At 35.2% G+C, this 24986-nt stretch overlaps 3 protein-coding genes across 4 annotated transcripts in view; 2 read left to right on the top strand and 1 right to left on the bottom strand.

The window, feature by feature from the left end:
• The first annotated feature begins 1413 nt into the window (after positions 1–1413).
• On the top strand, positions 1414–13405 carry LOC113047946 (leukotriene A-4 hydrolase-like). The gene is made up of 19 exons (XM_026209386.1): positions 1414–1595; positions 2780–2910; positions 3739–3859; positions 5252–5320; positions 5452–5556; positions 5648–5700; positions 6382–6454; positions 6626–6766; positions 7575–7598; positions 7731–7801; positions 7975–8086; positions 9038–9182; positions 10886–10989; positions 11240–11310; positions 11383–11437; positions 11533–11628; positions 12458–12540; positions 12632–12736; positions 12968–13405. The coding sequence occupies exons 1-19, from the start codon at positions 1422–1424 to the stop codon at positions 13086–13088; spliced, it is 1854 nt and encodes a 617-aa protein (XP_026065171.1). The 5' UTR covers positions 1414–1421; the 3' UTR covers positions 13089–13405.
• Positions 13406–14819: 1414 nt separating this feature from the next.
• Positions 14820–17755, bottom strand: LOC113047943 (serine/threonine-protein kinase pim-3-like). Its single transcript, XM_026209380.1, has 7 exons — positions 17392–17755; positions 16899–17153; positions 16412–16762; positions 16099–16247; positions 15608–15989; positions 15347–15523; positions 14820–15244 (listed from the first exon to the last, which is right to left on the bottom strand). The coding sequence occupies exons 1-7, from the start codon at positions 17516–17518 to the stop codon at positions 15150–15152; spliced, it is 1536 nt and encodes a 511-aa protein (XP_026065165.1). The 5' UTR covers positions 17519–17755; the 3' UTR covers positions 14820–15149.
• Positions 17756–22980: 5225 nt separating this feature from the next.
• The window catches only part of tfec (transcription factor EC), a 41145-nt gene continuing 39139 nt past the window's right edge, over positions 22981–24986 (top strand). Inside the window, exons 1-3 of one of the 2 annotated variants that reach the window (XM_026209382.1) lie at positions 22981–23127; positions 23221–23335; positions 24765–24962. The gene's annotated coding sequence lies outside the window, so the exon portion shown is untranslated. The remainder of the gene's footprint in view (positions 23128–23220; positions 23336–24764; positions 24963–24986) is intronic. The other variant, XM_026209381.1, reaches the window with a different exon arrangement.

The raw sequence follows: 24986 nt of genomic DNA, 5'->3' as shown, positions 1-24986 counted from the left end.
TGTGTGTGTGATTCCGACGTTTGGGGATCAGGTTGCTAGAAAATGCCCTCATACGTTTACTAAAGTGGAAAAAAAATCTTAAAGAGAATAAATAGGTCATTCTGTGAAATGGGCGGTTTCTCCATTTGAAATTGTGATTTTTTTTTTTTCATTTTAATGGATTTTAAATATTCTGATAGACAAATACTGCTGTAATTTGTAAAAAAGTTGTGGAATTGCAAGCTAAATTAATTGCCTAACTTTTGCCTGCCTTGTTCAAAGTGCTTTATATATATATATATATATATATATATATATATATATATATATATATATATATATATATATATATATATATATATATATATAAAAGAGATATTTATATGTAGTACAGTATAAATCTATCTTTTAGTAAATTAGTTCCATAGGACTCCACAGGGGGTGGAACCATCTTTCGATTTCCTGGAGGGATATGCACTGACAGGAAGCTGGATTCTTCAAAACACACACAAACACACACACACACACACACAGGATCCTTATCCTTGTAGGGCTCCCCTTAGGTGTAATGGTATTTATACTGTACAAACTGTGTTTTCTATCGTCCTACATCTAAACCTACCCCTCGCAGAAAACTTTTTTACAAAAATCATGATCTCAGGAATGACCCTGTTTTTAACATGTCTGTTCATTCTCTGCCATCTAGTGGATAAAGAAGACATTGCAACATGCGCCCGTTACTTTTTAAGTTAAAATTGATCTCGAAATAATAATAATAATAATAATAATATATCATTATAGAATTGGATTATGATATAGAAATAATATTTTTTATTATAAAGTTTAAACTTGTAAGATTTTTTTTTCATTGCGACATTAATATAATATTTAGTAATACATTTTGTTGAAAAAAAAATTTTTTTTCTTTCTTTTCAATTTCTTTCTAAAATATAATTTAAAATTAAATTAAATTAAGTCAGCCTTAAAATAAAGCCTAGAAAAAAAAAATCACAATCGTATAAATGTGTTGCAGTTTAAATATTATATGATTTAATTTTAGCATTACTGTATTAAATTTCAATCATGAGAATATGTGCGTAACAACAATGCCACAATGCAAAACTCTTCATGGTTTGTTTCTTAATTTTTTTTCTTAGCTCAATTGTATATATTTTCATGTCGTATTTAACAATTAAACAAATATATATTAATTTATAATATTTACTTACCGTAATTTATAAACCATACTTTGAATGGCCCAGAAGACAGGTATGATTTTTTTCTAACTTTATCAGGTTGTACGGACACCCTAAACCACTAGAGGACAGTAATTCATCGTTCGCACAGAGAAGAAAGAAAAACTACAACTCCCATGATGCCGTTCACAATGCCGGTGTCACGTGACTGAGTGCTGTTTAAAATGCATTGGCAGCGCGAGCGGAATGTACTCTGCCTCAATCATGACTTCTGCGTCCGACCCCAGCTCTTTCGCTTCTATCTCCAAGTGCGCTACCAAGCACTTAAATCTCATTTACCACGTTGACTTTGACAAGCGCGTGCTCAAAGGGAAAGTCGGCCTGACATTGGAAGTTCTGGAGGATAAATTCTCTTCTCTGGTACAGTTTTCATCTGCTTCATCAAAGCTGTCATTGTGTTTGCTTGACTTTATCACTTCACCTCACCTCACACAATATTACATTTTTTTTCTGTATTTTTGATCAAGCCTGCATTTATTTGTTCAAAAATACAGAAAAAGTTAATATTGTGATTATATAATTACAATTTAAAATAATTGTTTTTAAATTTATTATACTTTAAATTATAATTTATTTCTTTGATACAGAGCTGAATTTTTAGGATCATTATCACACGATCCTTTAGAAGTCATTCTAATATGATGATTCATTATCAAAGTTGGAAACAGTTCTGCTGCTTAATATTTTTTCAGAACAAGTGATACTTTTTTAGGATACTTTGATGAATAAAAAGAAAAAAAAAGAAAAAAGAAGCTATGTTTTTAAAATATAAATATTTTGCAATGACAATATACACTACTGGTCAGTAATTTGGGGAGAGCAATTTTTCTTTTTTTTATAAAATCAATACTTTTATTCAGCAAGGATGTGTTAAATTGATAAAAACTGATAGTAAAGAAAATATATTATTAGAATATATATCATTAGATTTTTTTATTTTGAGTTAATGCAGTTCTTTTTAACCTTTTATTCATCAAATATATTAGACAGCAGAACTGTTTACAACACTCATAATAAATCAGAATATTAGAATGATTTCTAAATGATCATGTGATAGACTGGATGTTACATGTGAGACTGAAGGCTTGAGTAATGATGCTGAAATGTCAGCTTTGCATCACAGGAATACATTTTTTAAAAAAAAAAGTATATTCAAATAGAAAACTATTATTTTAAGTTGTAATAATATTTCACAATATTACAGTTTTTTCTGTATTTTTGATCAAATAAATGCAGGCTTGATGAGCAGAAGAAACTATTTTCAAAAACATTAAAAATACTAATGTTTCCAAACCTTTGGTCTGTACTGTGTATATATATATATATATATATATATATATATATATATATATATATATATATATATATGAGCTTGTCAGAAGACTGCAGATAAATCTAAACGTGCATAACTGCAATAGATTTAGCATTTCAGAGGTGTGCAGTGAAAACAAATATGCCAAAAACCTCAAAGGGAAGTTTTAACAAGATGTGATATGAACGGTGTGATGTGATCTTCTCTCTTTCTCTTGATCCATTTTTTCTAGACTCTTGACTCAAGTAACCTGACGATCTTTAAGGTTTCTGCAAATGGCCAGGCTGCGCAGTTTGTATTGGGGACCAAGCATAAATTTATGGGATCCCCTCTGGAGATCACCCTGCCTTTTGAACTCAAACGGTACTGCCACAAACTTTTTTTGTGCTAATATATAGCAGTTGTTTTTTCTTCCAACACTTAAATTGTTTATGGTATGTAATTTGCTGCCAAGATAAATTCATCTTGAAACATGCATACAAATGTTGCTATGCTATTTTTTGCAAGCAAAGTTATCAGTAGTGAGCCAAATCTGACAAAAGTTCTCAAAGGAAAAAATATTTAATTAATTTTTTTATTAAATTATGTAAATCATATTATACTGATACAAACATGCAATAAAATGCATTCGATTTAAAGGGATAGTTCACCCAAAATTTTAAATTAGCTGAAAATGTACTCACCCTCAGAACATCCAAGATGTAGAAGAGTTTGTTTCTTCATTACAACTAATTTGGAGAAATTTAGCATTACATCACTTGTTCACAAATGAACCCTCTGCAGTGAATGGGTGCCGTCAGATTCAGAGTCGAAACAGCTGATAAAAATATCACAATAATCCACACCACTCCAGTCCATCAATTAATGCCTTATGAAGTGGAAAGATGTGTGTTTATTAAAAAACGAATCCATCATCAAGCTGACCTGCTGTTTCTGTCAAAAATGCTTTATTTTTATTAAACTTAATTTAATTCCCCTTCAATCAAAATAAAATAACGCACACATACATATACATATAATTTTATTATCATTTTTTTTTTCTGCAAATTGTCAGCAGAAACTCTGCTGCAGCTTTGTAATCGACTTAAAACGTATATAAATAATCTCTTATCAACTCTGACAGCCTTTAATTTCAATGCAAAGTTTTTAATCTTTGGCAACTTGTATTGCATTTGTCTATGTGTGTTTTAGTGGGCAGCATGTGATTGTGGAGATTGAATACGAGACGTCTCCTAGTGCTACAGCACTGCAGTGGTTGACCCCAACACAGACTGTTGGGAAAAAACATCCATTCCTTTTCAGCCAGTGCCAGGTACATTATGGGTGATATGAACAAAATCTTATATTACAATTTTATTGTATATTTCACAATAACTCTCTCTCTCTCTCTCTCTCTCTCTCTCTCTATATATATATTTTTTTTTTTTATCACCAATTTTGATGTCATGAGACCTACTAGACCAGAATAATGATAAAAAAAAAAATCTTAAGCTTACTGATGACAACTAAACAATCACCATTAGGGGAAAAAAAGAATACACACACACACACACACAAACCTAATTACAAACAACAAGACAAATAAATAAAATAGAACAGAGATGCAAAATGAAGCAGACCTAACTGAAAACTTCAAGTGCTAATTGTCTACCAGAAATAAGAAATAGTACGCAAATTGAATAACGCATCACATGAAAAAAGAAAAAAAAAAGAGGTATAAAAATGTATAAATGAAATAAAAAAGGTATGTTTTTTAAAGTTACACAAGTGATTCAATTAAGAACAGCGTGTGCTTTTATTTGTCTTTGGTTGTTTGATTTTGGATATTTATGCTGACACGCATCAGATTTTCTTCCAGCTGTTTGATCACCAAAGACATAACCGACTCCGTTTATGTGAATACCCACCAAGATGGCCTTTTGATACAAAAAAAAATATGCATTTGATTTTTCAAGTGCAAGAAGATGCCAATAAGATATTTTAGGTTTTAAAATCCCATCGAATCAAGGCTTAAAAATAAATGCAAATTCTAAACGTTTGTGACGACACAGCACTACAAGATCACAATCATACAAGACCTCAACTTCTTATCAGTTTATTGTGTGTAACAGTTTATCCCCCACTTCTACTTGTCTCCATTTCTCATCTTTCTACAACCACATAGCATGCATGCATGTGAAGACTCATGGTTAGAGTGCAGTTTCATTGAAATTTTATCATAAGTGCAGTCTTGCATTACTAACCACAATGTTTCAAAGTCCTTATGCTTCCCTTGTTTACCACGGACAGACCATCTAGAGCTTGAATGTTGCAATGAGTTTTTACCACTAAAACTTTCCACCCTTTCCCATGGCATTTTGATCTCAAATGTGCATTTTGGTCTGGTCCAAAGAGGTTAGCCAATCATAAGGGGTCATTTAGATATAGAAGTATTTAAGGTACAGTAGTAAAACGGCATTACTATTGGAAAACTGACATGTTTTGGTGTAATAAATAAACAAGAGGAATAGCATGAGGCATCTTTTATGCATTTGAAATGTTGGCAAACAAATGTTTCTCACATTTGACTTGTTAGAGAGAACATCACACCAGCTTGTGGCTGAAAACTTTCCAGCCTGGGTTTTTACATTAGTGGTTTTCAATTTATTTAAAACTATTGTATGTTTTTTTTTTCATTCACTCTGACTGTTTCTGCTTGCAACAGGCCACTCACTGTAGGACCATGATTCCTTGCCAGGACAGTCCATCAGTGAAGCACACTTACTATGCACAGGTGACATGCACGAGCAGCTCAAAGCACTAATTATATACCCAACAAAGCAGCAGTGAAGTGCATGCCAATATAAACTATCTAAACTTATAGAAAAATATTACTAATTAAATTCCACATTTTCTGTGTCTCAGGTGTCTGTCCCCAAAGAGCTGGTGGCATTGATGAGTGCATTGCATGATGGTAAGGAGCAAGATCCGAGCGACAGCAGCCGAGTCATCTATCGCTTCAGACAGCCGGTTCGTGTCACATCCTCTTCTTTAATAGAAAGTTGGTTTCAAAATAAAAATGTTTATCAAAATTGAAAGAGAATGTTTTTCTTTCTTGCAGGTCCCAATACCATCTTACCTCATTGCTATTGTTGTTGGTGCTTTGGAAAGCAAGTGAGTTTTCGTTCTCTTGTCTTTATTACACATTTATAAAGGTTAGCCAATCATAAGAGGTCTTTATAAATAGAAAAGTACATAGCTAACATACGGTAGCTTGTTCTAATTCAAAGGGCCTAAAAGTGTGGAAAGTGGTCATGTACACTTCTGGTCAAAAGTTTGAAATATAGAAGATTTTTATTGAAGCATTTAGATTTCATAATTTAGCAGATGCTTCTTTCCTCTTTTTTGTTGATAAATAAAAAGTAGATAGAAAAGAAATAGATTAGATAGAGCTAGCGTTAGAGTCAAGTTATTATTAATGTTTAATTATTATTATTATTTTATATACATGACCGGTCAAAAGTTTGGGTTCAGTAAGACTTGTAATGTTTTTAAGGAAGTCAAGCTTTTGATCAAGTTAATGTGTCCTTGCTTTAAGTATTAATTTCTCTAAAAAAATAAAAAAAATCTTGCACAGAACTTAGTATGGTAGTGTATCACTCTATATGAAAATAATAGGAAATGATTGCTAAACATCAAATAGGCAATCATGTGACAATATTACTATTTTCACTGCACGTTTAATTAAATAAATGCAGCTTAGATGAGCATAAGCAAGTAATCTTTCCAAACGTTAAAGATTTATGTGCATGCCTCCCAGATGAAGTGTGAATAATCGTTGTTTGTGGTTTACAGGGAAATCAGCCCCCGAACCAGAGTTTGGTCTGAGAAAGAGGTTATAGATGAGGCAGCGTTTGAGTTTTCAGAGGTTAGAGTCTTCGTTTTTTTTTTTTTGCAATCAGCTGTGTTTTTTTAGCACTTGTGAATGTTAGAGATGGTGCGTGATAAATATCACGTCTTACACCAGTAACCTCACTTTACTTGAATTTGTTAGTCATCTGATATGACTGACAGATAACCGTTTTCTTCTGTTTATCAGACTGAGACCATGTTGAAGACTGCTGAGAGTCTGGCAGGGCCATATGTGTGGGGCCAATATGATCTCCTGGTGCTGCCTCCGTCGTTTCCTTACGCGGGCATGGAGAACCCCTGCCTTACATATGTCACTCCTACTGTACTGGTCCGTATAACTCTCTCATAGATAGATATGCAGACTTTTGCAGCTAGTAGATGCATTCACACATTCAAGCAAAGCCACATTTAAAGACTGAAAGTAACAAGTTTTCAATCGCTGTCTTTGAAGATTCTGCACAAACATAGATACAGATGTGATAAAACATTATATACGCTATTATTTAAATGTTTGGAGTCAAGTAAATTCTTTTTAAATAAATGACTGCTTTGATCAAAATTGATCAAAAGCGACAGTGATGCTTTAAGAAATGATAAGTAATAAATGATGCTCATCTAAACTTTCTATTCTCGGTCCTGAAAAAAATGTAGCATGGTTTCCACAAATGTATGAAACCGTGTTTTCAACATTTATAATAATAAGAAATGTTTCTTGAGCAGCAAATTAAAATAATTTCATGTGACACTGAAGACTGATTGAATGATTTTTGTTAAATATATTTTACAATATTACAGTTTTTACTGCATTTAAAAAAAAAAAAAAGCAACTGTGGTGTGCATTTATATTAGATTATACAATATATTGTACAGTATATTATAAAATATTTCATTGGCTAAATATTTCTCGTTTAACTGGAGAGGTCATGGAAGTTTAAATTAATTGGTCGGAAAGCGTAATAACCCTGAATTTTGTCAGTGTTGATGAGATATACTTGTTTCTGTTATTGTTATATAATAAACAGAAACATGCCACAACCACATCGAACTAGAGTTTTAAAAAAGCAGCGATAAAGTTATTAAAACGAAATAATTGATAACTTCTGTTTGTTGACGGTTTCTTTCATCATGTTTTTCAGGCTGGAGACAAATCGCTCGCTGGCGTAAGTCATCTGTGCATTGAAACGTTTTAGTATAATGGGGTTCATTTATAGGTTAAGGGGTTAATTTGTTGTAAATCACATGCATATCTTCTACTAATGTGAATGCTCTATGTGCTGTTGGTTTTGCTGCAGGTCATTGCTCATGAAATCTCCCACAGCTGGACGGGGAACCTGGTGACCAATAGGACCTGGGAGCATTTCTGGTCAGACCCAATATGCCAATCATTCCTGAATATGCCGATCTAAATATGCAGAAGAGGCATCTTTTGGTTGTAATAATCTGACTGTTCAGTAGTACTGTACGTTGAACTGCTTCATTTCAGAATGGCTTGAAAGATCCTGTTTTCTGTGACATGATTTATTTTATCAAGTGCAGGTTGAATGAGGGTCATACGGTGTACATCGAGAGAATGATCGCCAGGTGTATGGAGAGCGAACAGCTCAGGCAGTTTAAAGGCATCGGAGGGTGGAAAGAACTTCAAGAGTCTGTAAGTCACACATAACTGATTCTCACAGGAAACTACAACCATGGCCGGGTTTAAAAATGGTCAGGAATTGTGCTATAATAACCCCACATACAACTCATCATATACATTAAACACGTTAAAAGAGACAGACATGTAGATGACATGAATGAGCATAGTTAAATTATATCATATTGCACCATTACTGTAGGTTAGGGTCATGTAATTTCATCAGTTATTTATTATTGATTCAACAATACATAGCCCTATTACTGTTATAGTTTTCAGTAATAACCATTGCTATATAGGTGATAACTTTGTGTAGTGCCCTTATGAATGTTGTTGGCATGACTTTGTGTAACATACTTGTTTTAAAGATCTAGTGTTATGCTACTGGTTTGATAGCGTTTCAGACAGATAATATCACGATTTGTGTTTTTTTTTTCCGTTTGCCTTACCAAATGTGGTAGCCTGTCAGCTTGTTTATGTGTTCTTTTGATTATCAGTTTAAGGTTTTGCAGTGTTGCCAAATATTGCAAAATTGCAAAACAAATCAAAACTTAAAAAAAAAAAATCAAATAAGATTAAGATATTGCTAACCCTAAACTGCAACTTCCCGCTATATTAACTTCCTAAAGTGTCAAATTAAGTAGAAAATACTTATAATAAGTAGATCTGGCAACACGGCTGTGCCTGTTCCCTCACTCACTTCTACCTCAACCCCTTGTTCACTCCGTCAGTGCCTCGCGGACACTCATATGAGGAGCTTTAAATAGCAGATTAGTCATTTAGAGGACAAATTTTATTTTTGAACATTAAAAATGTACCCAGGCCCGAACCTTGGTGACCTCATAGCTGGCTGTGGGCATGATTACAATAGATTATTCTGAAAATCACATAAATCATGCAATCTATTTTTTGTTTTTCCTGATACAGTTTACTGGTAAAACAAGTCACTATTGTATTGTTTTGTAGGTGAATCAGTTCGGGGCGAATAATGTGCTCACAAACCTGGTCCCAAATCTGCACGAGGTGAACACGGATGAAGCATTCTCCTCTGTGCCCTATGAGAAAGGGTTTGCTCTTCTGTATCATCTGGAGGAGCTGTTGGGAGGTCCAGGTACACACAAAATACTTTCTCCTTTCCCAGTTTAAACTCCTAAAAGTAGATCTAGAGGTAAAAGGTCAAGATTTATCGTGAAAAATGAAAATGTTGTCATCATTTATTCAACCTCATGACATTCCAAACCTCCAAACCAGTTTCTTTCTTCTGTTTAGCACAAAAGAAGATTATTAGAAGAAAGTGGGTAACCAAACAGTGAACAGTACCCATTAACTGGCATATAATTTTTTCCATGATGACAGAATTCGAATGACGGAATATAAATAAACAATATTAACAATATGCACAAAATATCGTATATACATTCATGGCCAAAAATATCAGCACCCTTAGTAAATATGATCAAAGAAGGCTATAAAAATTAATCTGCATTGTTAATCCTTTTGATCTTTTATTAAAAAAATTTACAAAAATTATCCTTTCATTGGATAATAAGAATTTAAAATGGGGGGAAATATCATTATGAAATAAAGGTTTTTCTCAAATACTCGTTGGACACAAGTATTGGCACCCCTAGAAATTCTTATGAGTAAAATATATTAAAATAAAAAAAATTAAAAGTCTATTCCCATTTATATTCACAATTTTGAGCACTACAGCGTGATTATAAACATGGAATTGTCCAGCCATGACTTCCTGTTTCACAGAAATATAGAGGAGGGAAAACAAAGCCTAAATTCCCTTAATCATCCATCACAATGAGAAAAAGTATATATTTCTGATTTGCAGCAAAAGATAATTGAGCAGTGAAAATTCCCATTTCCAGCATTAGGACAATAATTAAGAATTATTAATAAAAGAGAGAAAATGTTTACGAAACTGCCTGGAAGAGGACGTGTGTCTATATCGTCCTAATGCACGGTGAGAAGGAGAGTTTGAGTGGCTCTCAAGGGTCACAGCTGGAGAATTGCGGGTTCAGAAAACCTTTTAAAAAATGGTCAAACAGAACCTACGTCACCACATGTTGTTTTAGAGGGTTACAAGAAAATTTCTCCTAGCTCGTCCAAAAACAAACTAAAGCATATTCAGTTATCAGACACGACTGGAACTTCAAATGGGACTGGCTTCTATGGTCAGATGAAACTAAAAATGAGCTTTTTAGCAGCAAACACTCAAGATGGGTTTGGTGAAAACAGGGATAAAAAGTACGCCATGTGTACAATGAAATATACTGCTGTATTTTTGATGTTGTGGGCCTTTATTTCTGCTGGAGGTCCTGGACATCTTGTTTAGACACACGGCATCATGGAACTGTAGATGGGAATCTGAAGGGTCTGGAGTGATTCTGGATGAAGGAATGGTCTCTGATCTCTTGTCAGGTGTTCTCTAACCTCATCAGGCATTATAGGAGAACATTTAGAGCTGTTAAACTGGCAAATGGAGGTTTCAAGAAGTATTGATTAAAAGGGTGCCGTTTATTGCTGCCAATGTGTATTAGAGAAAAACCTTTATTTCATAATGATATTTCCCCCCATTTAAAATTCTTATTATCCAATGAAAGGATACATTTTTGTGAATCTATTAAATAAAAGATCAAAAGGATTAACAATGCAGATGCCGATATTTTTGGCAATGACTGTATGTTAATAATAGTATTATTATTATTATTAAAATATCATAATTAAATACATTTAAAAAATATAGAAAACATATCTAAACCAATAAAAGGAAAAATAGTGTTTCTCTGCCTTTAATTATAGAGGTCTTCATGGGATTCGTGAAGTCTTACATTCAGATGTTTGCCTATGGCACTGTAAACACGGAGGAATGGAAGAACTATCTGTTCTCTTACTTCAAAGACAAGGTGAGAACTAATGCACTATGTACTTTGTATATATACATGAATAATTTTTGGATGCAAAATGCCAAATAAAGCCCAGAAATATAGGAATAGATATAGCTCATGCTTTTGTCGCCAAAAAAAAGGATGCTAGTGGAATGTGTCTCATGATTTGGAACCATTCATGACAGGATCAAACAAATATTCTGATAGAACTCTAAAGACAATTCTATTCTATTTACTTTCTAATTGTCCCTGTTTGTGTCTCTCTCAGGTGGACATCTTGAATAAAGTGGACTGGAACGCATGGATGCACACTCCTGGAATGGCCCCGGTCAAACCAAAGTGAGCACTGGAGCACGCATTTGGATTTTGTGTGTGTGTGTTTTGATTTCAACTTGTCCTCTTTGTGCACAGGTATGATACCACAATGGCAGACGCCTGCATTGCTCTGTGCCAAAGATGGGTGAAAGTGCGTCTTCCTCCTGTTAAACCTCAACAAAGCCTTTCACAGTTTTAAAGATTTTTGAAATAATATACGTTTAAGCTTCCTTTTTTTCTATTAAGGCAAAAGAAGAGGACCTTGCAAGTTTCACTGAGGCAGACGTGAAGAAACTCAAGTCTCCTCAGCTCATTGAGTTCATGGCCTTATTGCTCCAAGAGGTACTAAATAAGTTAAAACAGGTGAAAAATTGAAGGAGGGACCTAAGTAATGTCTAGACACTGCAATATCTTGTTTTGTCTTGCGGTCTGTAAGCAACCAGCATGGACATCCTAGCAATGACCTAGTTATTTCATAGCACTTATTGAGTCAAGCAAGAACTGTTCACATTTTGTAATGTAAGTATGATATATGTATTTTTTTTTTAATTGATATCTCATTTTGCATAAGCGAGAACAGTTCACATTTTTATATAAATGTGGTATTTTACGAATAATTTAATTTATATTTTATTTAAATATTCACAATTTTTTTTTTCTCACAATTCCGTATTTTGTATATTTATATTTTTTTTATTGTAAAATTCTTTCAGCGCATAGCACTTGTTACATAACTGTTTAAACTTTTTTTAATAAATGTGATATTTTATTTAAATATCTAATATTTATCTTTAATTATTACATTTTTCGTTCTATTTTTCTATTTGAACAGACTGCATAGCACTTTGTGAGTTTTGCAAAAGTAAAAAAATATATAATGTAAATGTGATTTTTATTTTATTTTATCTTATTTTTAATCATTATCATGTTTTTTAAACTATTCAATCACATTTTTATATTTTACATTTTCTATTTCATGTAGAAATCTAGTTTGGTCTGTAATACCTCAGTATGTTGTTGCAGAGCTATTTAAGTCAAACACATTCAGCAGTGCAGATCAAAAGACAGAGGAAACACATTCAGCAGTGCAGATCAAAAGACAGAGGAACTGAAAGCCGAAGTAGTCTTGAAATATTATTGTCTGTTTCCTTCGCATACTGCCTTGTATCAGGAACCCCTTCCTCTGTCTCATGTGAAGAAGATGCAGGAGGTCTACCAGCTAAACAGTGTTAAAAACGCAGAGGTCCGCTTCAGGTAAGCACCCCTTTTTTTTAATTTTTTTTTTGAGTTGTCTGATCATTACATATTTCAGTATTTGATGGTGTCACACTGTTTGTTTATGCAGGTGGTTGCGCATCTGTGTGAGGGCACATTGGGAAGAAGCCGTTCCCCTGGCGCTGAAGATGGCTACTGAACAGGGCAGAATGAAATTCACTCGCCCCCTCTTCAAGTAAATTCATTCATTTGTTTTGAGAAGTCCATAGTTTGAACAAAACAATAACAAAAATGGGGTGACATGTTAAAAATGGACCAAAAGGAACAGGATGTTACAAAGAGTTTTGCAATTTCCTTGCTGCAGCAAGCAACCGTACAAACTTCTGTTTTCAAGCATCCAGAGCTCATCAAGGCCCTTTCAAACTGCATTTGCTGACCTCCTTTTCCCTCCTTTTTTCTCTTTTAGGGAAGTGTACAACTTCTCCAAGTACAGCGAGGAGGCACTGAAGACTTTTAAGGAGAACCGTGGATTGCTGCACCCCGTCACAGTCATGCTGGTGGCAAAAGATCTGAAAATCAGCGGTTAAATTGCTGCTTTTTGTCCTTCTTATACACAAGCAGTGTTTTTATGCTTCAGCTATACAAAACTGCATATCACACCTTGAACAGATGTTTTTTCTTCATTGGCCAAAGCTTGCTTTTTTAATGTCCCAGTCTCCTGGCTTAGAACAATTAATAAACATTTTCAGTAAAATGAGCTTTTGAATGAAGGAACCACTATATTCATTTATATCATGTCCAAAGTGATGTTCTTTATTAACTCATCTGTGCAAGAGGTTTCTACTCTTTTATTGCAAAACCAAATGTAACACGATACATAATAAAGTTGGATAGCACATAAACATATGCATTTAATTTCATTTTCATATTTTTTTAAAGTGGCTCAACTTGAAGCATTTCATCTGGAAAAATAAGAAAAAATTAGTAAATTAGCAGTTATCCTCCCGCTCACATATTGATCCTTGACTACACTGACATGTCATCATATTCATGCCTTTTTAATCAGACATTAATACCTAGATGCCTCATTGGCTGCTTTGAGCTGTTCATGCGATACGGAAAAAATCTAAATACATCTTTAGACACTAATAATACGATCGTTGGGTAAGTATTTATGGATCCAGTATGCACAGTAAATATTGTAAAAGTGATGTATGTGTGTGTGTGTGTGTGTATTTGTGTGTGAGAGAGAGAGAGACGGTCAAACAGTCAGTTGTCTTATCTGTCTGTGGCTTGTGTACTGCAAACACAGACACAGTGATGAAACTCGTATGTGTCACACCACTCTGTTTCCCTTTCAGGCTTGAACTGATAGTAAAACTAAGAATATTATTAACTTTTTATTGACTGTCATTTATTTAGAAAGATAAAGCTCACGATTATGAAAGGGGCATTACATTTCCAACAAATGCTTGCAGTGATCGGCCAGTCTCAATGCACAGGGCCAGTTGGCCAATCAGAGAAGCTGTTCTTGTCAGAAGGAGGGACTTTGTAGGAAACAACAGGCTTGAGAGAGGCGGGGCAAAGAGGACCTACTATAATTTATTTTACTGTCTATGACAATAATGTACAATATTTGAAAAAAAAAAAAAAAGTGTTTTTTAGAACATTAAAGCATGACAACATATTCTGTTACACCAAATACACAAAATAATGATCTTTAACAAAGCATTACCCCTTTTATTTTACATTATTTTATAAATGATGTAAGTAAATTATTTTCTGCAGTTCTGTCGCTCTAACTCAATGCGCTACGAACTTCCTGGAACTATTTGAGCATGCATTATTTTATTTTATTTTTTCTTCTTGTTTTCTCGTTATAACGACTTATTTTACTCGTTATCTCGACATAACCAGAGTTGTTATCTCGTTATTACGACTTAAATATCTTAATTATAATGTACTGTCAACGCTGTTCTGTGATTTTTCAATTAATTATCTTAGAAAATGAAAAGTTCAAGCATATATTTCTTAACTAAATCCCTCACTACTACTAGAGAGATAGCTCTCGCTAATGCAATCATATAAATGTAATCTTTATTGTGCTACTATATCGGCACTGTGTCATATGCCATAGCTGTGCACAAGGGGTTTGTGTCTCAGCTCCACCCTTATTTGTTCATTAATGACATCATCAGTGACTAGTCGACTTCAACTCGACTTTCGTCACATGAAAGTCGACTTTAAAAAAAATCAGTAGTCGTTCAACCCCTAACCCGAATCACGTGACGATCGAGTGTTTTGGACTTCCGTTGTGCTACTTCTTGTCTCGTGTCTGTGCAGATGGATGCACTTTATTGTATGAAATGTATTATGAAATATTATTCTAATCACAGTAAAGAGAATATGAGTGTAATGCAATAAGAAAAACTCATTCATCACGTCAATTGCATTTAAGTACTGAGATATTATTTAAAATAGCATGCTGGAAGAAGGCAGCGTTCTGAAGTGCCTTGCGGTTCTTTGTGTTTTGAGCAGCTGATTGATCTCTGATGGATAATGTTGGAGCTCCAGAGTCTCGCTGCATTTCCTGAGACTCCTCAGCTCTGCTCTGTCTGATGCACATCAGGTCCCTGCCTTCTTCCAGTCTAGGCTTTCATCCAGCGGTGCTCTTCCAGCTGCTGGAGCGTCAGCCGGTGAGCTGGATTACGGCTCAAGCAGTGGAAGATCAGATCATGGCATGCTGGGAAGATTTCGGAGAGAGAGCACGGTTAGTCTCCACACATCAAACAGGAACAGTAAACATCATCAAAAAAGCCTCACGTGGAGCTGTTTGTGTGTTCACCTGTGGATAAGGTGGGATCCATCCTGACGTAGCCATGCTGAATGGCATCAAAGCTATCGAAGGGCAAATATCTGTGTATGATCTCGAAGAGAAGAACAGCCAGTGCCCAGACGTCTGCTGCTGCAGCGTGAAATGTGGACTGGCCGAGGACCTCATGAGGGGTGTATGCTTCTGATCCTGTGAGAGACACACACAGCTTCAGTGCGTCTGTACGCGTCACCATCAACAACACAACATCACGTGATCATCAGCGAGACTCACCTTGGTATTGGCTGCTTTCAAAGCCCTCGCTGCTGATCAGACGGGCGCAGCGGAAGTCGAAGAGCTTGAGCTCCAGACTGTGGAGAGTCACCAGGACGTTCCTCGAGCGTATATCACCATGATAAACTCCACGCTCATGGCAGTGTTTGACTGCTTGCAGCACCTGAAGCATAAACAAGCGTGCTTGTGCTTCACTGATGGGGCCGGAGAACAAGATGTAATCCTCCAAGGTCCTGCAGGGTTCTGGGTACTCCAAAATGAGAGTGAAGCTGCTCTCATCCTCCAGCCACTGGTGTAGCTCCAAGATGTTGGGGCACGAGGGAGCTTCTCCCACCCGCATCATCAGAGCCACTTCAGCAAGGACAGGTTTTGAGTGTCCAGACTGAGAAGAGACAAACACAACAACCGTTAGTTTGCTGTCTTCTGTTCCAGCTGTGTTACAGGTGTAGGTTATAAAAACACCAAATATTCTTCAGGTTTAGCCAACTTACAATGTCAAGATAGCGGTCCGTTTTGCGCTTGGGGATAGACTTCAGAGCAACCTTCACTTTGTCACTGAATGCGTGTGTTCCCTCATAGACCTTGCTGAAGTTCCCAGATGTGATCAGATGTCCCACTTCAAATAAAGACACAAAGGATCCTGAAAACACACAGAAACAGAAGATGGACACGTATGAGACTTCCACTGATTGTAAATTGCTGAAGGACCATCAGATCAAGATTTTTGTTTCAGATGCACTGCAGAACGATATAACAAAACATAAGAGAATATAACTGAGTGGAAATAAAGCTGTAATGACTCACCTTGAGTAAGGGTGATTTCTGGATCAGGCAACACTGTGTCCAGAGCCGTTTCTGACTCGATCAATACCGAACTGGACACTGAACCGGACACCGACCCGGACACTGAACTGGCCAGAACTGCATCGAGGGCCTGGATCTCAGAGGGAGCTTCTTCCTCAGGAGATGACTGGAGGTCTGCAGAGACATGGTCCTGATCTGGCGGAACAAGCTGAGATTGGTCCAGATCTGGCTCTGCTTTAGGTTGCTGGGCTCTGTCCTGGTCGCAGCAGGGGAAGAGCTGCTTCACAGCCTCACATGTTTTCCGGAAGAACTCAGGCACTGCTTTCTTCTTCCTTTCTTTCTTAGTTTCTTCTAAAACCAATGAAAAGCAACCCATTAGAAACATCTCTGACCACAGATTACATGTGAACAAAAAATTAAACATAGTTCAACCGTTCAATGAATGTCATTGTCAAGTTATTACTGAAATAAAGTGATCGTGACTCACTGAGAGCGGATGGATCTGGATGAAGCATTGGCTCTCTGATCCAGGAAGAACACTCCGGATCTTCAAACACCTGACCCGGCAGACACAGCAGTTCGGGAACTGCCGAGGCACCCGGGACAGCAGTCACCTCAGGATCGTTCAGATGAGCATCCGTCTGTGCTGAGAGATGCACCACTTCGTCCGGATGCTTCACAGCCGCGCACAGCTTCTGGAAGAAGACATGCACCGCTTTCGCTTTCCCCTTCTTCCCTTTGTCTGGAATAAAGAAGAGCAAATTATTAGAGACAAACAACTCTGATTCCATCTCCAACTAACTCCTGACAGTTCAATAGATCTGAGAAAGAGACTCGATAATCATCAATTCAAGTATCTACTGCATTAATAACTGTATCTAAATTCATATTGCTGGAAAACTTGATGTTCTTGTCAAAGAAGTTTGACAGAGGGAAGCAAAATAACACAACAGAGATGACTGCTGTGATTTCCATCTCACCTGCTGGACTGTTGTCCTTTATTTCATGGATCAGGTCGATTCTTTGTAAACTTGATGCTTCTGAAGCCCAGGCCGCTCGAGCGACTGGCGCATTCTCAGATTCACTGCGCTCAGTTTTTGTAGACATCGTTTGAATATGGCAAAAATCTGATTATACTGATAATTATGGAGACAATTAATGTAAACTGGTGGTGGATGAGGAGCGCTTATAAATGTAAGGAATTATTATGTGAATAGTCTGCAAAGACTGTGTAAAGCGTGAATGTGAAGTGTTTAAGTCCGTTGAATCAGTCTTCACTACACTCTGCCGTTAGAATCTTGAGCAGGGCTTCTGCACTGTGACGTCACACTCGAGCCGCTCGCGTTTTTTTTTCTTTTTTTTTTTTGGAACATTACGCATTTCCCCTCTGTTTTGTGGTTGTTTATTTTAAAATAAATACTACCGTTTTCAAGAGTGTCAGTGGTTTATTATTGTTAATATTTGAAATAGGAACGTGGTTCACGCTGCGTGTACGTCCTTGAGTAGACTATGCAGTCAGTTATCAGGTCAGGTGGCACACGAGTCAGAACACATGACGATCCTCAAGGAAATGTGCGAATTAACCGAAGCGTTGCACTGTGCCTGAAGCACACGGGTGAGTATTTCTGTATCTAATAAATTCATGCAATGCATATATGCAAAAATAATTAATTAAACAGTTCATCTCCTCTGTGGCGTTTATTAACATCTGATTTGCATGCACTCAGTTAACAGCAAGAAGGCAGAGACTCGCAAAATATGGGCAGAAACTGCACCAGCACTGAATAATCATAAACATAAAATAAACATCACTGAATCTACTTAAGAAAATTGAGTAAAAAATCCTGTAAAGCCTCATAATCCTGTAATGTTAAAGTATTTTACAACCAGCATATTTATATTAGCCTAATAACTTCATATTACTGTGTGTGGTAGTGTTAGGTAAAAACTGTTAGCCTGAATGCACTGTAAGTCGCTTTTGGATAAGCGTCTGCTAAATGTCTAAATTTAAATTGATGTGGCTTCTAGAAGTTTGCGTTCTGCAAGTGAACGTTGCTTGATTGTGCCATCCCAAAGAAGCACAGAGTCACTTTTACAGACTTTTAAATTAAATGATTAAGGCCTATTATTAATAATACTTAAATAAACTCCGGAAAACATTGGGAAATTTATATATACCGTATTTTCCGGACTATAATTCGCACTTTTTTCATAGTTTTTCTGGTCCTGCGACTTATAGTCAGGTGCGACTTATTTATCTAAATGAATTTGACATGAACCAAGAGAAAACATTACCGTCTCCAGCCTGCTCAGTGCTCCTGTAGCATACACTGAAAACATAGAGCGCTCTCTCGCGGCTGGAGACGGTAATGTTTTCTGTTGGTGCTTGTTTCTAAATAAGTGCGACTTATATGTAATTATTTATTTATTTATTTATTGCACAAATCATACATAACTTCATTCATTCATTCATTACGTGCATCAACGAATAAAAAAAATAAAAATAAAACCGAAACAGGAAGAAGAAAATCTTATGGTACCTGTCGCTTATTTGTGCACATCAAAAAAAATAAAAAAATAAAAAACAGCTACTTTATAAATGGATCAACCCCAATCCTCACCCCAAACACCAAGTATTTTCAGTAATACCTATCTTTACACTTAATAATCATCATTTATCTTGTAACATTCCTGTATTTTTTTTCTTATACAAATTCTTACATTTACAAGCACTTTTGCAGCACTTCAGTTCATAGTCCAAGGTGTTCCATAGTTTAACTCCGTAAATAGACAAACACATCTGTTTCTGTGTAGTACGTGCAAAAAGAGTTTTAAAATAATATTGCCTTCTATGGCCATTTTCCTCTGTTATAAGAGAAAATACATTTTGTAAGACCATAGGCAAAACTCTCTGCTTAGCTTTCCACATAAAAATCTAAATCTTCAAGTCAACCAAATCTTTGAATTTTAGAAGTCCAGAATTTACAAATAAACTATTTGTGTGTTCTCTGTAGCCTGTCTTGTTGATAATCCTTAATGCTTTTTTCTATAACAAAAACAGAGATCTTGTGTTACTAGAGTATGTATTACCCCAGACTTCTGTGCAGTATCCATATATATTATATGTTTTTATATACATTTGTAAGTCACTTTGGATAAAAGCGTCTGCTAAATGACTAAATGTAAATGTGTGTGTGTGTGTGTATATATATATATATATATATATATACATTTCCCCATGTTTTCAGTTTATTTAATTATTATTAAGTAGGCCTATTATTAACAGTCATTGGTTGTATGCAGAGTTGCATAAAACATGGTTGCATAAACACCTTAAGTGTAATTTCCCCTTAAGTTTGCTCTTAAAGGGTTACTAACCCTTTAAGGTTCCCTTAAAATTAAGGGTGTTGCTGAAAATTAGTGACACTTAAGGGTTTCTTTAGGTGAAATGTCATAAAACCTTAGAATTTCTCTTAAGTATCCCTTAAAACCCAGTAAGTGTTGCATAAAGCCCATTAAATGTCATTGAAGGGAACAGGTTTTTTTTTCTTCATTTTTCTACTTTCAATATTAAAACAAATTAATGAACGCTCGATTCGCGATTTTGGTTTTCTAAGTTCAAAAGGAAAATCCATTGGACATCAAGTACACGGACCCATCCTGCATCTTTTTGCAGTGCTGCAATCGATCAATCATGCTTTGTCATTGTTTTCATAATCACCTCAGTAAATTTTCCACATGACAATATTCACATTTCTATTCTTTATAGCCTACATTGAAATGAAATGAAACATTTGAATGTTTGAATTTGCCTGTTTATTGTCTCTAACTAGAGTTGATGTATTTGGAAGGGGGTCAGCAAATTAAAATGTTTTCTTTCTTTTGAAAGGCAAGGCATTGGGCAAAAGATTTCAAGGTGGCTTTACACTTTTTCCAAGCATTCCTCAGAGTCAGCACCTGTCAGGAACACATTGATGCAATCCACTCTCACCTGACTTCAGTTCTGGACAACACCCACAGTGACCAGATCAAATTCACCATGGATGTATACTTTTCCCCCAGAGGTAGGTCTCATGTGTTAGCTGTGCTCTGCATGATGTCAGATTCACATTGTTTTAAGTGTCAAATAGTTTATCCTTAATGTGAGTCTATTGCTCTTAAAATAATGTTTTTGTGGTTTTATAGAAGAGACACTTTTCATTTTGTTGTAAAAAGCTTGTTCTAAATGGCCTTTGGAATTTTAGAAACGGTTGAATTGTGTCTTTTATAAAATACTTTATACACTGTTCTGTTGCTGTATGACAACCAATAGAAAATAGTAAAGCATTAATCAATATTAAAAAAAAAAAAAATTGCTGGTCCATATGATTACACTGTATGTCTGATGGGCTAAATATGGTTAATATTTGAATGTAACTTTATAAATTCACAACAACATATATACCACTCTCACTCCTGTATGTATTATGAAACCCTACAGTGACTATAATTAGGTTACAGTAGATCCTGTGTCATTACATTGTCCATTTGATCCAAATATGTGCATTATAAATTTTTTTAATCACTAATTAAATGTGTAATGTTAATGTAGCCTAATATTTTGTCAAAAACACTAATCCAGCTGTATGTAGACCAACAGTAAATATTTACAGATATATTATATATTATAATTTATATATTCTAAATTAGTCAATGTATATGCACTGGACGGTTCTCATTGAAGTTTGGCCGTGTATGCTCCTCCCTCTACTGGACGCATAAGGAACAACAGGGGGTTAAAACTGCCTGCTCCAGGTCTGCGACTGTGTGCTTATAAATCAAACAACAAAAGACTAATTCAAAATCACACACTCGTCTTTGAATGAAGGATTTTTGTAGCTTAACGAAACAAAAAATTTAATGTTTTTGTTTTTATTTCACATTTGATTATTCCTTTCTGTAGTAGGCTGTACCACAACTACATGAACCTTTTAGTATAAACTGTAATAAATACAAAATTAGAGCCAAACTGAAATGAGGCTAATAAAAAAAAGAGTATAGTGAATAAATTAAATAATCATACTGCTTGAGACTTGCATTAAAAACACTTTAAAGCATTAAAGCACATTAAAGTGTTTCATTTGTATCTTTTTATACTATTGTATGTCCTTTTGATTTTTTTTATTACTGACAGTTTAATTATTTTCAATAATTTTGAGGACTTTTTGTTTGTTTGAAATTCCGCTGGTCTCTACAATGTAGTTGTCATAGGAACCTTATTTAGAGAAAATACATATTTGATATCACTATCTTTAAATAAATAATTCATATAAAGTTTTGGTCATGTGGCCAGCCTCATAATAGTGTTAAATAATCGTGATTATGTTTTTTACCAAAATCAAGCAGCCAAAATGAGTATGTTGGTGCTTTTGACACCGTTAATCACCAGATTCTCCTGTCCACCCTCTGAAAGAGGGGCATCTAACCACACTCCTGTGTTTAAGTCCTACCTCTCTGATAGATCCTTCAGGGTATCTTAAAGGGGTGACGTTTCTAAGTCACAACAACTTGCTACTGAGGTTCCTCAAGGCTCAGTACTTGGACCACTTGACATCTCCATCTACAAGTTCTAGAATGACACATTGTTTGCTCTCTCAACCATAAAAAGTAATTCAAAGCTGTGGTCATTAAGATCCTTGAAAGAAACAAAAAGGGAGATTCCAGACAAGTCTATTTACAGTACAATTAAACATACAAATAATTGATAGTTTATATATTCTATTTAATGAATACTTTCTTCATAAAGGACTGTCTGAGTAAACAAACAAAACAAAAAACAATTGATCATTTATTAAAATATTTGGGTCAATAATATAAACCCATACATCAGTGGTAATATTTGCACATAACGGAAGGGTTACAAAGGGGGTAATTTTCATTTTTGGGTGAACTGTCCCTTTAAAATCTAAACTAAAATGCAGTGCAAGATGTTCAGGAGATCCTCCACCAGAGGGAGACTTTACACCACATGGCTCATCTGGATGCCTTGCAGGGTCACAGAGGGCACTGGACTGATTTACAAATGAGTTAAATTAACACATTTAAGAAAACATTAATTCAACTTTAACAGTTTAATTAGCAAATTCCTAACACACACAGACTTTCACAGAAAAGCATAAAGCAAAACAAAAAGACAAATGCAGATTTAATAAAGTCTACAGAAGCAATTGACTAGCTGTTTTACACATTTATAGACAGGAACAAGGCATGTTTGTACATTTTAATTATTAAAGCTAGTTTTTGTCTTTGTAGTGTGTACATCTACAGCTAGTCAACCAGCAGTGCTTAAAAACAAGAGAACGTGAAGCAGAAGTGACACTGTTTAAATAGATCAGGCTCTCCAGGACAAGGCGGAAAGAAAAACATGTCTCTTTTGTCAAAGCCAGACAAAGCCCCACAGACCTTAAAGTGGGCAATTCAAAATTCTAAAGAGTAAGTTTTCACAGAAAAAAAAAAAAAAGGTATAGGGGAAAAAGTTATCTAAGCCATTACGTTCCTTCACAATAGCTCTGGTTGAAGTTGTGCCTCTTCTGATCTTCTCTCAGCTGGACTTCTGCTTTCCAGCCTGTCTTCTCTGATCTCCAGTCATCCGAGAGGCTTCAGCCAGCCTGCGAGCTGTCAAAGTAGCCCTGGAATCAAACGCCACTTCATGCTCAGCTATGATCAAAGAGACACAGGTGAGGCAGCCACAGAGACACATACAATTGGCATCTAAAAAAGTGAGCGTCTACCCTCACACCCCTCCTGCTTTTTTATCTCCTGACACCAAGAGAAGAAACATGGAGCACACTGATCAGAATAAAGCAAAGTGATCAGGTTTTGAAGATGTGGGGGGAAGTTTGTTCTCGCCAGAAACTTTTGGACAAAGGGAATTCTTGGAAAGAGGTGAGTGTGCAGTGTAAAGGGACACTTAAAACGCTTAAGTTCTTTTTTTCTGCTTTGAACAATTTTTTCCTTGCTTAAAATCCTCCAAAGAGAGATGCCTGTCTCCAGTCAAACATATCTTTCATTTCTTGACAAAATTACCGCACACACACAAGGGAAGTATCTCTAACTATAAGTTTTTGATTCAAAGTAAAATGGTGTTTTCACTGGTTTTGTACTCTGGTTTCAAACACCTTGTTAAAACTTTATACACACACACACACACACACACACACACACACACACACACACACACACACACACACACACACACACACACACACACACACACACACACACACACACACATATATATATATATATATATATATATATATATATATATATTATTTAATCAGAGGATAATATCCAATAAATTATTCAATATAAAACCAATACAATGTTATAAAAATGCAAAAGTCTGTAAGTTTTTAATGGTAATTAATACTTTTATTCAGCAAGGATTTATTAAACTGATACAAAGTGACTGTAAAGACATTTATAATATTACAAAATATTTCTGTTTTAAAATAAATTCTGTTCTTTTTGAACAGTATTAAAGAATTCTGAAAAAAGTATCAGTTTTCACAAAAATATTAAGCAGCACGACTATTTTCAACATTATCAATAATAAGAAAATGTGTTGAGCAGAAAGGCAGCATATTAGAATGATTTCTGAAGAATCATGTGGCACTAAAAACTGAAGTAATGGCTGACTTTGAAAATTCAACTCTGCGTCACAGGAATAAATGACATTTTAAAATATATTAAAACAGAAAACTTAAATTGCAATAATAATACTGTTTTTACTGTATTTTGGTCAAATACATCAAGCCTTGTTGATCATAAGAGAATTTTCTAAACATCAAAAGTTGTTCCAAACCCTAAGGACATTTCTAATATGACAACAAAACTACGTCATGTTATTAATGATGACTCATATGACATTTGAGTCATAACTACAGGCAAAATATTAACTAATATGGACACTATGTGGTTTAGTGTTCTCTTTCTGACAGACAGACGCGCACAAAACAACACAATCAGAAAAATAACAATAGATAACAAATACTCAAAAATGTCCACAAACAATTCACTGGTCAAGACAATTTTATATATTTTTTTTAAAACCAGAGATCTGTCTACACAACCATCTGGTGTCAGGACACAATCCACCATAAAATTGCCATTTGACAATCTGTGAAAAACACAACACAGATTTATTCATTTAAGACCATACAATCTCCATCAGTTGTGATTTAATAAGTGAACACTTATTATGTTAACACATGTTACTGTACGCTGAACACGACAACAAGAAAAAACTTGAAATCTTTTGAATTATGGAAGAGCATTAAAAAATATAAATGAATAACATCTCACTTTCTAGGTTCAAGATGTTTGTCAAAACATCAGTGTAGAGACTTCCCATTTGCACCCGGTTCCATGGACGAAAAAAAAAAAAAAGAGGAAACAGATCAAGATTTATATTGGATCGAGTCTTGCTGATCTTGCTGGCCAACTGTAATAGCAAGAGATCAACCAACCGCTGACTTCACAGAAATACACCTGCAGACGACAATCACAGGTAATTTCCATCTTTGATTCAACT

This window comes from Carassius auratus, chromosome 29 (genome assembly GCF_003368295.1).
Source record: "Carassius auratus strain Wakin chromosome 29, ASM336829v1, whole genome shotgun sequence".
Taxonomy (NCBI): Eukaryota; Metazoa; Chordata; class Actinopteri; order Cypriniformes; family Cyprinidae; genus Carassius; species Carassius auratus.
Note: the sequence above shows the minus strand (reverse complement) of the source record. Positions and strands in the feature narration are given on the sequence as shown.